This window comes from Globicephala melas, chromosome 2 (genome assembly GCF_963455315.2).
Source record: "Globicephala melas chromosome 2, mGloMel1.2, whole genome shotgun sequence".
NCBI classification, from domain to species: Eukaryota; Metazoa; Chordata; class Mammalia; order Artiodactyla; family Delphinidae; genus Globicephala; species Globicephala melas.
Window position 1 is genome coordinate 62,154,551 of NC_083315.2, and position 17,130 is coordinate 62,171,680.

Consider the following 17,130-nt stretch of genomic DNA (forward strand, 5'->3'; position numbering starts at 1 on the left):
TGAGGATGACAAGGAGATAATGATGAGTGTTTTTACAAACTTTGCAGGAGGATACACAGCAGAAGGAAGAACTTGGTGATTTTAAAAATGAAACAAAATACAAATAAAACGTCTAAGCCACAGAGCTGCCCTTCCTCCCATCTCCTTCCACTCCACTTCCTTACCTCCACACAGAAGAGTGAAGCAGGGCAGCTTTTTCCAGTTGATACCTTCTTTTTTGATTTGTTTTTGTTTTTAACAGCAGGTGTGGGATTTTTTTTTTCTCCTTATAGCTACTCAGTCTTTCTGGGGCATGTTGTCGATTTCTTAGCCTGTTGAAGGCATAAACCTCAGTCCTTTTCCTAATGATTTGTCAACTGAAATAAAAATGCACAACGTGAGAGCTGTGAGTTTCCGTTTTATTTGGGGACTTACTGAGGACTGAAGCCCAGGAGACAGCCTCTCTAATAGCTCTGAGGAACTGCTCCAAAGAGGTAGCCGGGGAGATCAGCAAGCATATATGTGATTTTGGAGAAAGGGGTACATGCAGTCAAGCACACATCTCGGTAGAAGGTTGCTGTTGGTCACGAGGAACAGATATCTTAATGATTTTAGTGCTTTTCTAAGTATGGAAAGATGCAAGAAATTGGATTTATAAAATTTTCTCCTGAAAATATCTAACTATCTGAAGCCGTGTTCTGCCAGTTTTCCCAGAGCCCAGAGTGCCTCATTCCTGATCTCTGCTCTGAACTCCTGTCAGGGTGTGTTGAAGGTCAGCAACTGCATTGGCTAATCACCCAATTCTTGTAGAGCTGGATGGTGAGTGACATTCTTCAGGTAACAATTATACAGAAGGAAAGGAGTTTTGCTGCCCAACCAATACTTCTTTTAGAAATGAAAGAGGTTACTCTTATGTTTCTGCATTTTCCAAAATTTCTTCTGCTGGCCCTAGAAACAAGTGACAAGATTAGAGTCAATGTGCATCACCTAGAGGTGTAACCAATCGGATGAGAAGCTTTCTCCCACCTTTGTGGGGCCACTGAACACAAGGTCAGCCGTATAATTGTTACCTAAAGAATGTCACTCGCCCTCCAGCTCTACAAGGATTGGGTGATTAGCCACTGCAGTCGCTGACCTTCTCAACACACCCTGATAGGAGTTCAGGGCAGAGATCTGGAATGAGGCATTCTGTGCTCTGGGAAAAGGAGGAGGTTGGGTCTGTAGAGGTGAGAGGTGTATATGTGAAGGATTTTCTATGATCTTCCTCAAGGCTTATGGTTCTGTAATCTGTTGTAATAGAGAAATGGGTTTGCTTTTCTTCTCTATCCCTGGTTGTAGTGAATAAGACCTTTTACTGGGTCAGGAACTTCTCTCTTTTATTTCCCCTGCATCCCTTTTAAGCTGCTGTTATTGCTTAAGCTCTCTGGCCATGCACTCAACCCTGATCTCTAGCCAGCAGTGGGGTGCTATCGCTGTGTCCACATCTTGAGGTTGGCTGCGGCTTGGGTCTGGTGTGGAGCTCTCTCCTCTGGAAGTGTATGCTCAGATGGCAGGGTGCTTGTCAGCTCGGGTGTCAGTAAGTAGCCTCCCTTTCTTTTGTAAAGCTTTGGGTTGGGAGCAAGGGAGATGGCTCACCAGGTACACTGTGTCCTGGATGAAAAGTTTAACTGCTGTCCTATTCAACTTTGTCCTGGTAGTAAGTAATAACTAGGAACCCACATTTGTGGCTTTGGTCTTTTGACTAGGGCCACAATCCTAGTATGAGGAAGATTCAGAGTTCCAAGCCCATGTCCCTTTTATATGTTGGAGTGTCAGCCTGTTTGCCATACAGGGTGGCATCACACAGTAGTGGAGCCCTCAGGCTTCTGTAAGAAGCTCATGAAAAGCCCTCAGGGAAGCTGCTCTTATGGTGTGGTTATCCCACAAGGCACCCTGCCCCTGGGCTCCTCCAGCCAAGTGGCAAACATGACTTTTTAAGAAAAGGGAAGTAGGACTTCCCTGGGGCACAGTGGTTAAGAATCTGCCTGCCAAAGCATGGGACACAGGTTCGAGCCCTGGTCCGGGAAGATCCCACATGCCATGGAGCAACTAAGCCCATGCGCCACAACTACCGAGCCTGTGCTCTAGAGCCCGCAAGCCACAACTACTGAGCCCACGCGCCTAGAGCCCATGCTCTGCAACAAGAGAAGCCACCGCAATGAGAAGCCCGCACACTGCAACAAAGAGTGGCCCCCGCTCGCCGCAACTAGAGAAAGCCCATGCGCAGCAACGAACACCCAACACAGCCAATAAATAAATAAATTTTTAAAAATAAAGAAAAAGAAAAGGGAAGTAGAAAATGGAAGGAAACTAGCATTTATTATCTGGCACTTGCTGTATGTTATGCCATCTAATCTTCATAACAGCTCTGTGAGATTAGTGTTATACTCATCTTTCAGAACTGAGACTCAAAAGAGGTTAAGTAACATGTCCAGGGTTACACAGCTAGTAGTGGTGGAGCAGAAATTCCAGTCTGGTCTCTTTGTCTACCAAGATTTTGCTCTTTTCACTGTGCAATTTTAGGGCAGTCTACTCATAAATACTTTTACCAAGCGTTATACCAATTAACCATTTGGAAAACTACTGGCCTCTGGTAGGATTAAACCCTGATCAGTAACTTCTGACATCTAATTGCTTTAATCATTAGCACTCAAATTCTAAATACTTTGATCCCTGGCCCATTGTTTTCAGATTCCAGTAGTATTTCTAGCTGGCTTCCTCCCTTCCATTCATCCTTAGTACAAGCAGTTTTTATTAAGGAACAATAATTTGTCAGTAGCACTGGTTCAAGGAATATTAATGAGCTGCCCCTGTCCTTAAAGAATTTACAGTCTCATACCAGAAAGCTACAGTAATCAAAACAGTATGGTACTGGTACAAAAACAAACACATTTGAATGGAACAGGATACAGAGCCCAGAAATAAACAGGCGCACTTATGGTCAATTAATCTATGACAAAGGAGGCAAGAATATACAATGGAGAAAAGACAGTCTTTTCAAAAAGTGGTGCTGGGAAAACTGGACAGCTCCATGTAAAAGAACGAAATTACAACATTCTCTAACACCATACACAAAAATAAACTCAGAAAGGAATTAAAGACCTAAATGTAAGACTGGATACTATTGAATGGGAGAAAATATTTGCAAATGATAATGACCGATAAGGGATTAATACCCAACATACGTAAACAGCTCATACAACTCAACATCAAAAAACAACCCAATAAAAAAATGGGCAGAAGAAATGAATAGACATTTTTCCAAAGAGGAAATGCAGATAGCCAACAGACACATGAAAAGATGCTCAATATTGCTAGTCATCAGGGAAATGCAAATCAAAACCATAATGAAGTATTACCTCACACCTGTCAGGATGGCTGTCATCAAAAAGAACACAAATTACAAATGTTGGCAAGGATGTGGAGAAAAGGGAACGCTTCTACACTGTTGGTGGGAATGTAAATTGGTGCAGCCACTGTGAAAAACAGTGTGGAGGTTTCTCAAAAATTTCTATTTCTCTAAAAATAGAGCTACCATATGACCCAGCATGTTCCACTCCTGGGTATACATCTGAAAAAAACCAAAAACACTAATTAGAAAAGATACATGCAACCCAGTGTTCATAGCGGCATCATTTGCAATTGCCAAGATATGAAAGCAACCTAAGTGTCCATCAACAGTTGAATGGCTAAAGAAGATGGTGTGTGTGTGTGTGTGTGTACACACACACACAGTGGAATGCTACTCAGCCATACAAAAGAATGAAATTTTGTGATTTGTAGCAACATAGATGGACTTGGAGGGCATTATGCTAAGTGAAGTAAGTCAGACAGAGAAAGACAAGTACTGTATGATATCACTTATATGCAGAATCTAAAAAATACAATGAACAGTGAATACAACAAAAAAGAAGCAGACTCAGATACAGAGAACAAACTAGTGGTTAGCAGTGGGGAAGGGGGAAGGGCAGAATAGGGTTTGGGGAGTGGGAGGTACAAACTATTGGGTATAAGACAGGCTCAAGGGTGTATTGTACAACACAGGGAATGTAGCCAGGTTACATTATTATTTTGTAATAACCTTAAATGGAAAGTAACCTTTAAAAGTATAAAATTTTTTAAATTAATTTTTTTTTTTTTTTTTTTGCCGTACGCGGGCCTATCACTGTTGTGGCCTCTCCCGTTGCAGAGCATAGGCTCCAGACGCGCAGGCTCAGTGGCCATGGCTCACGGACCCAGCCGCTCCAAGGCATGTGGGATCTTCCTGGACCGGGGCACAAACCCGTGCCCCCTGCATTGGCAGGCGGACTCTCAACCACTGTGCCACCAGGGAAGCCCTAAATTAATTTTTTTAAAGACTTAAAAGAATTTACAATCTCTGGAAGTGGAAACACAGACATATGGTAAAGTGTGATTTTGCTGATAACTGAGGTACAGGTGCTTTGGGAACACCTGACGTGTGTGTGTACAGGGGGTACATTTTGAGAAGACTTCCAGTAAGAGCTGTCTAATGAGATCTGAAAGGAGTTAATGGAGGTGGAGCTATTAATCCACACAGAAAGAAATGCATGTAGGAAAGGCCTTTAGGAAGAAGCTTCCGTGACATATTCAAGAAACTCAAGGTCAGTGTGGTCAGTGTGAAGCATGCACTGAACTTGATGGATCAGCAAGTTCTGAAGCTAGTGAGGTGGTAGATGCAAGGTCATGAAATGGCCTGGTGAGCCCTGATGAGAATATGAACTTTATCCTAAGATCAAGGAAGGCCAATAAAAGCCATTAAGCAGGATAAGTGATGTGACTAAACTCTGGCTGCATTGGGGATTGGTGGGGAATGGGACTAGAGGCAGGAAACCCAGTTAAAAGGCTCTTATAGTGGTCTAGATAAGAGATAAGAGTGGCTGAAGTGGGTTGACGGCTGTACAGACAAAGAAAGCTAGAAGGATTGAAGAAAAACTTAGCAAGTGGATGTCCATTGACAGATAAATGGATAAAGAAGATGTGGTATATATACACAATGGAATATTACTCAGGCACAAAAAAGAATGAAATAATGCCATTTGCAGCAACCTGGATGGACCTAGAGATTATCATACTAAGTGAAGTAAATCAGACAGAAAAGACAAATATCATATATGATATCACTTATATGTGGAATCTTAAGAAATGATACAAATGAACTTATTTATAAGACAGAAACAGACTCACAGACATAGAAAACAAACTTATGGTTACCAAAGGGGAAAGGTGGGGGGAGGGATAAATTAGGAGGTTGGGATTAACATATACACACTACTATATATAAAATTGATAATCAACATGGACCTGCTGTATAGCACAGGGAACTCTATTCAATACTCTGTAATAACCTATAAAGGAAAAGAATCTGAAAAAGAATAGATTGATACATGTATATGTATAACTGAATCATTTTGTTGTACACCTGAAACTACCACAACATTGTAAATCAACTATACTCCAATATAAAATAAAAAAATTTTTAAAAGAAAAAAAATTCAGGAAGTGGAATGCTTGAAGGTGGGGGTTGTGATGGAGAGGGGGTGTGAGCATGGCTCCAGATTTGTGACTTAGTAATTTGAATGTGTTCAGCTGCCATTCACAAGGATAGGGAAAACAGTAGGAGAGCAAGGGAAGGAGGGAAGGAGTGAAAAGAGAGACAGACAGAGAGATTGATTAAGAGCTTTAGAGGCGATGGGAATGATTAAAAGTCAGTTTGATTTTGGACCTGTTGAGTGTGAGGTGTCTGTTTTCTAGCAGACAGTTAGCTATATGGTACTGAAGCTTGAGAGAATGAGTTGGGACATTTCCGAGTCCAAAAGTCACCTAGGATAATAGCTAGCCTCCGGATGGAGAGAAAGACTGGAAACCAGAATCCAAAGTCTTGGGTAAATAAAGAAGTGACAGGAAGTTGCAGAGTGTCGTGACAAGGAGAGGCTCAAGATTTTACAGCTGAATGTCATGAGCCACAGAAGAGAGGTGGTGGTTGTTGTTGCTGCCCTTGATTGTAGAGGGTGGATGGCCTGGAAGCAGCCCCATAGCTCAACCCCAGAATGTGAGAGGAGCTGCCGCTCAGAGCAAGTGGTAGGGGCAGCAGTATCCTGGGGAGAGCCAGGCTTCTGTTAAGGAGGAAGTAGAAAAGGCTGTGGGTGTTGGTAATTGAATAACCATGGAGTAAGGCTCCAGAGGGTTGGCAGGGATGGACGATGTGTAGTACAGGTGGCTTGGTGGGGAAGAGGAAACAACCCTTAGAGAGATGGGAGTGTCGACCCAGAAATGAGCAGAGGTGTTTATGTACTGGGCAGAGTGACAAAGGATGATAGCAATATGACACAGTAGACTTCCATGACTATAAAACCATGCCAAGGAAACAAGTTCCAGAGGCAAGCAAAAGTTCATGTATGTATGTGTATGTACGTGTATATATATACGTGAGAATTTACTAGATGACAAAGGAAGCATTTCAATCAAAAGTGAAAAGATGTATTAGTCAATAAATATGTAGGGGTGACTGGTTATCCATTTGGAAAATTTTTAAATCTTTACCTCATGTCAAGCACAGAAGTAAATTCCAGATGTATTAAAGATCTAAGGATATGCCGTGAAACTATTAGAAGGAATCAAAGGAGTGATTCACGTAGTCCCAGGGTAGAGGAGGCCTTTCTAAGCAAGCCAATAAAGGAAACCATAAAGGAGAAGACTAACAGATTTGACTACATACAGATTAAAGCAAAAGAACCCATAGGTTAAAGACAAAATGAGGCAAACATTTGCAACCTTAAAAGACAAGGATAAAATCTAGAAACAACTCTGCAAATCAATAAAAGAAAATTACCTTTAAAAAAAGTGCAAAGGGGCTTCCCTGGTGGTGCAGTGGTTGAGAGTCCGCCTGCCGATGCAGGGGACACGGGTTCGTGCCCCGGTCCGGGAAGATCCCACATGCCGCGGAGTGGCTAGGCCCGTGAGCCATGGCCGCTGAGCCTGCGCGTCCGGAGCCTGTGTTCCACAACGGGAGAGGCCACAACAGTGAGAGGCCTGCGTACCGCAAAAAAAAAGTGCAAAGACAAATGAACTTATCTACAAAACAGAAACAGACTCATAGACATAGAGAACAGACTTGTGGTTGCCAATTGGGGTGGGTGGAGAGAGGGATGGACTGGGAGTTTGGGATTGGTAGATGCAAACTATTACATATGTTTGGATATTATGTATGGAATGGATAAACAAGGTTCTACTGTATAGCACAGGGAACTATATCCAATCTCTTGGGATAAACCATAATGGGAAAGAATGTAAAAAAAAGAATGTATATATATATATGTGTGTATAACTGAGTCATTTTGATGTACAGCAGAAATTAGCACATTGTAAATCAACTGTACTTCAATAAAAAAAATGTTTCTGTTGGAAAAAAAAAGTACAAAGAATATGACCAGTAAATACAAAGCAATGCTCAAATTCAATCATTATTAAAGAAATACAAATTAAAACAATGCTGTATTTCTTTATCAATCAGGCTGGCACAGATGAAACAGAAGTGACGTAGTCTAGTTTTGGAAGGATGAAAAGATGGGCCCATATATTTTGGCTCAGATAAACTAGTACAGTAATTTGGAAGAGTAATTGGCAGCATCAAAACTAAAAACTTTAATATTTTTGGCCTAGAATTTCCACCTCTAGGAATTTTCCTACCAAAATCTCTCACAACTGCTTTAACAAAGAATATATATATGAATATTTACTAGAGCATTGTTTATAATATTGAAAACTTAGAAGCATTCCCAAATGTCCACAAAGAGGAGAGAAGTTAGGATTTTCACCTTTTTTAAAAAAATAAATTTATTTATTTTTATTTTTGGCTGCATTGGGTCTTCGTTGCTGCGCATGGGCTTTCTCTAGTTGCGGTGAGTGGGGGCTACTCTTCGTTGCGGTGCGCGGGCTTCTCATTGTCGTAGCTTCTCTAGCTGCGGAGCACGGGCTCTAGGCACGCGGGCTTCAGTAGTTGTGCCACATGAGCTCAGTAGCTGTGACTCGAAGGCTCTAGAGCGCAGGCTCAGTAATTGTGGCACATGAGCTCAGTAGCTGTGGCTCAAAGGCTCTAGAGCGCAGGCTCAGTAGTTGTGGCACACAGGCTTAGTTGCTCCACAGCATGTGGCATCTTCCCGGACCAGGGCTCGAACCCGTGTTCCCTGCATTGGCAGGCAGATTCTTAACCTCTGCTCCACCAGGGAAGTCCCCCAGATTAAGTTTTAAAAGTAAAGGAAAAAAGAAAACTTTTAACTACAACTTTTACAAAAGAAGACAGAAAGGAGAATATTCAGGATTCACCTATGGGCTAGATGGATTGTATCAATATTTCTGAGTAGGTATTAGTAGTCTCTGGTGGGTGAAGAATCTTAGGACTTGTGGGAAGAGGCACCACGGTCCAGACTGAATCCAGCAGCACTATGGAGAGGCTCCAGGCTCAGGGCAGTTGGATTCTCAGACTGCCACTCTACAGGGAGAAGTCTGACAGGGGTGGTCTTGCCTCTTCCCTAGACACACCAATGCTCTTGTGTATCAGCTGCTTCCCAGGCTTGGAATACCTTTTCCCCTCTTGGTAGCTGGCAAACACCAACTCAGGGTTCAAGGTCCTGCTCGTAGGTCCCCTTCCAAGGTTAAGCCTCCCTCTCTGCCTCCGGAAAGAGGCAGCTATAATATCTACTGTAGCCTTTATCACAGTGTTTTGTAATTGTTGTTTATATTCGTCTCTCCCACTAGACTGTGAGCTCCTCAAGGGCAGGGACCAGGGCTTGTTTTTCCTTTTAACTGCCCCAGCACCTAGAACAGGTCCTGATGCACAGTAAGTGCTCCATGTATCGTGGTTGGAATGAGTGGGAAATGAATGATTCCAAGGGCTCTCATTAGGCCAAGTACAGGGAGAGGAAGCCTGGAGGCCACGCATATGAAGCTGGGAGTGGCGGGGAGGGGGAGGGTGGGGGGTGGGGGCAAAGTGGGCGTGGAGAACCAGCGTTGGCCCCAGTGAGGAGAGTGCCAGGACTGCGGGGCAGGATAGACCTGAAAGAGTGGGATGTGCCAAAGGCTGGGTTGACTTCCCTAGTTTCCACTCCAGAAGCCAAACCACATGCCACTTTATAACCAAAGTGAGTGGTGTTTTCTTTATGCTGCTGAGATTCTGTGAATTAAACACACTGATATGGTGGAAATGTTTTGATTCACAGAGGAGCAGGGTGGGTCGAGGGACAGGCTATTATGCACTGAGGTAAAGACATGGCTCCTGGGTACCCTGTTGCAGGAATGAGTTCTCCCTTCCAGAGAAGTAGAAAGACCTGAATCTTCGGATTTGTGGACCTAGGAGTCTTCAGAGCAGTGTCTGAAAAGGCTCTTTCTGGATGTCTGGGTGTCTTTTTACTATTCCCCACCCCAGTCCCAGAACTTCAGAAATACTAGGTTTGGGTGTATAAAAGTAATCTCTACATTAACTGTTTGCCATTTATACCTGATTATTGTATAGCACAATCATTATGATATGTAGCACTAAATATGCATTTAAAAAATTCTAGCGTCATTCATTTTTTTTCCAGCAAACATTTATTGAATGACTACCGTGTGTCAGGCACTGGGAATACAAAGACACTGAGATTGGTCCCTGCTGTTGAGGAACTCACAGCCTTGGGGAGGAGACAGACAAATAAACAGCCTATATTAAGATATCTTTTATGAAAAATGTATGTATATGTTGCTTCATGATCACATAGGAAGGTCTCTTAGGAAAGGGTGGGGGACTGATAGAAAGTTTTAGAAAAGGAAAAGCAGAGCTGTTTCTTAATCAGGTGAGATGTGGAGGCAACGAAAAGTTTGTTTCAATTGGAGGAAGCAATACATGCAGAGAAAAAGAGGGAGAAAATGTGGCATTTTCAGAGTTCTGTAAAGAGTTCATCGTGCTCCTGTGAGAGTTCCCCCACAGGAGCAGAGAAAGATGAGGGTCGAGTTCGTATAATCATCCAGCAGATTCTGCACTTTATCCTGAGAGCTGTGGGGAACCATTGTAGGCTTTTGAGCAGAGATTTTCATAATCTGATTTTCATATTAAAAGATCACAAAGGATAAGAGATGGAAATGGGATATATATGGAGGCAGGGAGAGCAACTGGGAGATTTTTTTACAGTCCAGGTGAAAATTCACAAGAGGCTAAATTAAGGCATTGACCCAATGTGGGTGGGAAGATGGTGGTGACGTCAAGAGCCAGGAAGGATTCTGTAGTTATAACACTTAGTTGGGTCTTTCTTTTTAACTGCTGTAATCTCAGTGCTTAGCACAGGGTTTGGCACATAGACAGTCAATAAGTATGAGTGAATAAACTTGCGCTCTACTCAGAAGGATGGGAGAAGGAAGAGGTTTCTGGTCTGGGTAAATCAGTAGATGGTGCTGTTATCAAACTGAGAGAGAAGGTCAGCCAGGAAGAGGAATGAAGAGTTAGTTCAATTCCGTATTTAAGATTTGAAGTGCTTTTGAGACATTTGAGTGGAGGTACTGTATGACTCTAGAGCTCCAGAAGAGTTGGCATGGAAAGGTAGATCTGAGAATCATCAGTCTACCGTGGGAGTGGGTGACATTGTCTGGAGAGCGTATAAAGTGAGGAGAAAAAGAGAAGTCTGGAACCCTGGGGATACCAGCACGTAGGGGTGGGTGAAGGAAAAGGAGAATGAGGAAGCATGTTCAAGGAGTTAGAAGGAAAACCAAGACAGAGCCGTGTCCCTTAAGCTAAGGGAGTTTAGTTTCAAGACGGTCAGGGCTGTCTGCTGTCTGATGCTGCCAAGAGGTTCTGAAAGTGTTAGTACCATGCTGCCTCTGTACAGCAGGGATTTTTGTCTGTTTTGATCACTGTTGTGTCCCCAGCACAGAATAGCCTGGCTCATAGTAAGCGCTCAGTAAATAACTTGAATGAATAAATGAATTTGTTGAAAAGGATCCCTTGAATTTAGCTGCAGAACTACAGGCCCTTGGTGAAGGCATTTTCAAAGGAGTGATGGTGAAGGAAGCCAGATTATAGTGGACTGAGGAGTAGAAAGGAGGTCAGGAAGTGGCTACAAAGAGAGGACTAAGGATGGCCAACTTCATGAGCACCTCTCGTGTGCCGGGCACTGAGCTAAGCACTTCACACGCTTTAACTCATTTAATCTTCTCAACAGCCCAATGGGGTAGGTACTGTCATGATCACCAGATGAGGAACCTCCCGCTCAGAGGGGAAATAACTTGCTCAGGGTCCCACAGCTAGGAAGTGTTAGAACCCAGATTTGAACCCAGATCTGTCTGACTTTGAAATTCAGCACTGAACTGCTCAGGCTCCATTTCCTCTAGAGTTTTTTTGTAACTGGAAGGAGAGAGAAAGAGTGACTGTTTGAGATGACCTGGAGTCAAGACTAGGAAGACTTGCCAAGATTTTAATGCTGATGGGAGAGAATCAGCGAAAAGAAATAATTTGAAGATCTGGGGGGAAAGGGAGATAACTTATACAAGAGGAGCCTGAGGAGAGTTGCAGAGCACAGGTGAAGGGAAGCCCCTTCCACCAAGGTAGGAAAAGGAGAAGGTAAAGACCAGGTGTGAGTTGCAGGTATTTTTGTCAGGGAGGAGCAGGGAAGGTAGAGGTGGATGATTGCTGATTGTCAGCTGAGAGTAAAGGAGGTTGTGATCCAGTTATGGACTCGAAGAAAGTGGTACCAGTCTGAAATAGCTGTTGCAGAGAATAGAAAAAAGCAGTGGTGGAGAAGCAGATTTTCACGATTGGCATCAAGGGCCCAGCCAAGATGAGAGACCAGGATAGGTGCACGGAAGGCAGATGTTAGATTGATCCAGGTTGAGGGTTTTGCCCACTGTGTGCAACCGAAGACAGGGACAGGCTGTTGAGAGTATTGCCTAGATTGGGTTTGAGGTGATGGGTCACCACATCTAGGGCAGCAGTGAAGGAAGTGAGGATGGGAGAGGATTGAGAACAGAAAGGGAATGGAAGGATCATAGTACTGGCATCTGGACAAAGTTCAACAGCGGGATTTTGGTAGTAAAAGGGTCTAGGATTCCCTTGTTCTCGAGTTCCACATCCAGAGCTGACCTGTGATGAATAAGGCTAAATTGTGCTAAAAGGGGGGCACAAGGGTAGAAGACTAACCGTGGTTATCTCTTCAGAGAACAAGAGGGGTGCCAAAGATAACCTTTTTTTTCTTTTTGCTGTAAACACTTCTGGGCTGTTTGAATTTTTTTAACTTCTTAAATTTAAAAAAATACAAACTTTTCAGTGAACCCAAAGAAAAGAGCAGGCTTCCATGAAAGCATGGGGGATGAGGGAGCTGCAGAGATGGGAGCAGTGGTCTAGAATGGGACCCCGGAGTATGTGATCTGTCTGTGGAATCACGAAGTACTGGCTCTGAGGAGCAGCTGGGACCTGGTCCCACCCTGCCATTGTTTATCAGGGAGGAAGTGGGAGCCCCGAGACTCGCTCTGCTTGGCAGCAGCAGGGGCAGAACCAGAACTAACCCTTCCTGATCTCCCAGCTCAGTGCTCTGTTTTCCATGCTGCTTCCTGAGCACTTGAGGCTTCAGAATTTCCTGCTGTCCCGCCCGGGCTCATTGCGAGCGTTCCCATGCGATCGCTGGTGAGCAGGCTCTTTGCCAGACCCTGCTTCCCACATCTCAGTTCTTCCCAGCGCAGGGTGTGTGGGTGTTTGTAGAGGCGGCTGGCTTGTCCCCTGCCTATTTCCTGTTCTCTTCAGAGTGGCAACTTGGAGGCGGAAAACCACAATGATGGTCTCTATTTACATCCTTTAAATGACCCAGTGTCCCTCCTGTTTTGTCAGCTCTCACATCACTGCGTCCCCTGGTCCTTCCTCCTCAGAGCTTGTTTAAGCAGCAGCCATGACTCTGTGTCTTCTTTATCAGCCCAAACCCACATGAGTCACTGAGAGCACTTAGGACGGGGCTTCTTCACCATGAGATTGGTGGTCAGGGGTGGAGGGATGAGCCCTTAAATTAAGGGCATTGTTCTAGGGGAAAAATCCTTTCATTTTTGTCAGATCTTCAAAGGAGTCTGGGACCTTCACCACTAAAAGACCATGGATTTAGAGAATGGAGTATAGGTGTGTTTTAGAAAAACAAAAATATAATAACAGCAGTTAGATGTTTTCTTGTCTTCTAAGTAAGTTCAGATAAACCTGGTGTTTGTGCAGCCTCTCTCGTCATGAGGACAGTGACCGTGGCAGTTGCATATGAATAGTTGTGATTTCTCTTCAGTTTGGTAGACTGAGGTCCAGAGGATTAAGACTGTACAGCTCAGGACTTTTGTCCTCTTTTGCATGCCCGCCTGGGTAGATGTGCACATGAGCTCTCCACACAATGATATTGGGGCTCCACAATGTGTGGGGTCAGGTGGGGATAAGGAGACAAGGGATGAGGCCGTGGTTGAAGGAGGGGATATTCTTTTATAGTTTTCTTCACGCCTGCCTCTCAGTGAAGTCCTCCTTGGTCTTTGGGGTTTGTAGAGATGGCCTGTCTGCTTAGAGAGCTTGGGATGGCCCTGCACATTCTGCTCTGAGCTTGCTCTCTGCCCTGAAAGTCTGGTTGTCCTCCTGTGTTGTGGGGATGAGTCTTCACTGTGTTGTGGGGATGAGTCTCCAGGGTTTAGAATGGAGCTGTGAATTGGCCCGTCCCAGAATAGCCTCAAATTCTCTTCTGCCTCCAGGGTTTCAGCAGGTATTGGTGTGGGGCAACAGGGTATTTACAGGCAGGGGAAAGCACGTGTTTGCTCATTATGGTGGGAAAGGGCCCCTGGTTGGCTTGCTTCCTGGCCGGCCTGAAAGCCAAGATGCAGCCACGTGGTGTCGTGATCAGGAGATTTGAGCAGGCTTCCTTGAGATGGTTCAAGGCTCCCGGGTCCCTTCTGCCAGTTTGGTTTTGAATCCTCTCTCCCTGCTTTTTTTGCCAGGCCATCCTACCCCTGACTTTATAGTTCCATAGGAAGTCAGGGATGTTGTGGCGCCAGTGGGGATGAATGTGGCTCCAGAAAAAGAATAAGAGAGTGGGGGTTCACTGAGGCTCGGGCTTGGAGTGGTACCATCAGAGCCACCCTGAAGGTCATGGAGAAGCACCAGTGGGAGGGTGGGAAGAGACAGTACATTCGTGTTTTGGCTTTTTTTTTTTCCTGCATAGACTGGGATCTGTTAAACGATATTAGATAGTATATAGTTGTCTCCTACTGGGTGGCTTTCCGCTGTTGGGAAGAAGTCTGCCTTGGACAGAGAACCTGTTTGGGAAGAGGAAGGAAGGAAGCAGGATGGGCTGGTGGCCACGTGCCTTTGCTGGAGTGCCCGCTAGGTCATCTCAGGCCTCCTTTGCATAGGAGATCCTCCTGTCATCTGCTTCATCTGCTCACATTAGCTCCTGAGCCTTTACAAAGTTGGAAGCTTTCATCTGGAGCCCTCCAGAGCAGTGCTACTTCAAGTGCCCGTCTGCAATGAGATGAGAAGCATACGCACCAGAACGTAAAACTGTTCCCTTCAACAAGATAGCCTTGTTATGAAAAATTGTTAGACCTAAACAGTGAGTTTGCTCTGACATAGTTGCCTCACATTCTGGAGTCATGTAAGCTTCCTATCTGGTGACCCACCAGTAACACCGTCTGCAGATCAGCAGCTAATCTGCAGACCACACTTTGACTAGCAGTACTCTAGAGCCACCTTTAGTTCAGAAGCAGTTGTTGAGGTCTTCGAATCATGTGCTTGGCCTCTACAAGTCAGAAACAGAGAGCCCGGTTACAGAGAGCTGCTGCCAGGTCAGTCATACACGGGCCAGGCGGGTTACTGGGGAGAGCGGAGCACGACCAAAGTGACCAAGTTGAACAGATGACTAGGCAGTGCCAAGGGCAGATCCGTCCCCTCCCCCTTACCACAGGCACACAAGCTGAAAAGACCAGAGCCAGCAACCCTTCTGTAGGGCCTTAATTTTGCCTGTTGTTTCTGGTGGCAGGTCAGCCTCACTGAGTTCATCCTGTCCTTGCAGGAAAATGGCATATGTCAGAGAAGAATTCGTTGGTTATCCTTGTTGTCACTCCTGGATGTGACCAGTTTCCTTCTTTGGAGTCTGTGGAGAATTGTAAGTACCGCCTTGTTCCCTGTTCGAGAAGAGAAAGCACTTGTCTGGAGCTGTAACTCCAGATGGCCTGGCCTAAGTTGCGGATGCTACGCCTGGAGCCCTCCATGAGTGTGGGGACCAGGGCTCACCAAGTGCCCAGAGCGGTCAAAGGTGAATTTCTCCTATGCAGTCTAACCAGCATCTGACAGTTGGCTGTGAACATCACACTGGCTATTCACTGAGTCCCACAGGACACCTGCCTTCTGGACTGAATATAATCCCACTGGCATTTTGGGAACTTGTACACTTTGCTGATTTTCTCTAAGAGACCCTACCCTGGGAAGAGAAGGAGTTTTCGGCCGTTTGAACCAAGATGAACTCAAGGCGTTGGTTCTGTGGCTGCCACCCGACTTCCCTGAGCAGCGGCATTTGGGGACGTCTCAGTCTGCAAAGCGAACATTCAGGTCTTGGCTTCTTCCTTACATTCATGATGGAGTAGCTGAAGCTTGGAGACAAAAGGACAGGAGGGTGATTTCAAAGGCTCTGGGAATGTCGTAACCTGGACTCACCCCTCCAAGCATCCCTCTCCCCTTCATACTTGGAGCTAAAACCTGGCAGGAATTATGTTTCCGGTGGGGAAACTGACCCACAGGGGCGGTGGTGCTTTGTAGAGGAATCTGTACCCGCCTGCCCCTCCTCACACACTGTCTTCCAGGGCCTCGGAGCCACTGGGTGACCACCCTCCCACTGTGGCCCCAGGCCTGAGTGCAGCCTTGCTTGCTCAGGGAACGCCTCCCCTTTGAAAGAAAAAAAAAATGTTAGCTTTTTTTTTTTTTTGGCCGCGCCGTGCGGCATAAGGGATCTTAGTTCCCCGACCGGGGATCAGACCCACGCCCCCTGCAGTGGAAGTGTGGAATCTTAACCACTGGACCACCAGGGAAGTCCCTTGCTGTTATTTTTTGTTTTATAATATATTGCATTTTTATTCCTAAATGAAAGAGAACTATCCATATATAACGGAAAAATCCACATGGGTGACAGCTTTGCTTTTTTTTTTTGAATTTTATTTTATTTTTTTATACAGCAGGTTCTTATTCATCTATTTTATACGTATTAGTGTATATATGTCAATCCCAATCTCCCAGTTCATCCCACCACCACCACCACCACCCCTCCCTGCTTTCCCCCCTTGGTGTCCATACATTTGTTCTCTACATCTGTGTCTCTATTTCTGCCTTGCAAACTGGTTCATCTGTACCATTTTTCTAGATTCCACATATATGTGTCAATATACGATATTTGTTTTTTCTCTTTCTGACTTACTTCACTCTGTATGACAGTCTCTAGGTCCATTCATGTCTCTACAAATGACCCAATTTCGTTCTTTTTATGGCTGAGTAATATTCCATTGTATATATGTACCACATCTTCTTTATCCATTCATCTGTCGATGGACACTTAGGTTGCTTCCATGACCTGGGTATTGTAAATAGTGCTGCAGTGAACATTGGGGTGCATGTGTCTTTTTGAATTATGGTTTTCTCTGGGTATATGCCCAGTAGTGGGATTGCTGGATCATATGGTAATTCTATTTTTAGTTTTTTAAGGAACCTCCATACTGTTCTCTTGTTGTTATTTTCTAATCCAAGGATTTGCACAGAACATGTGATTGTAATCTGAGGGTAGAAATCCTTAACCAAATGGGGTCATTTCTGTCATTTCAGACACCCTGACCGTAAATGACGAGCAGTGTTTCCTCCTCTCAGAGACTGTCTGGGGCGCCCTCCGAGGTAACAAGATGGGGCTGACACTGGGAGAGAGAGAAGGATGATGTGGGAAGGTCGACCCTGGTCGGGTAGGGGGCAGGACTAGGGGCCCAGCGAACACCCCCACCTTAGGAAGCTTGCTTTATGGACCAGTTGGAGTATTTCCCCAGCTCCCTGAAGGGAGTATTCTTACCGCTGTCTCCAGAAGTTGA

At 44.8% G+C, this 17,130-nt stretch overlaps 1 protein-coding gene across 5 annotated transcripts in view; it reads left to right on the top strand.

The window, feature by feature from the left end:
• Positions 1-17,130, top strand: part of HEXA (hexosaminidase subunit alpha) — a 38,827-nt gene that overhangs the window by 12,241 nt on the left and 9,456 nt on the right. For 4 of the 5 annotated variants that reach the window (XR_011377236.1, XM_030875056.2, XM_030875060.2 and 1 more), the window contains 2 exons: positions 15,081-15,173; positions 16,877-16,942. Coding sequence is in view for 4 of the 5 variants with exons in the window: in XM_030875056.2 (XP_030730916.1) it covers positions 15,081-15,173; positions 16,877-16,942 (159 nt within the window). In the remaining variant the exon portion in view is untranslated. Of the gene's footprint in view, positions 1-15,080; positions 15,174-15,198; positions 15,617-16,876; positions 16,943-17,130 lie in introns of those variants that run through there. The other variant, XM_030875061.3, reaches the window with a different exon arrangement.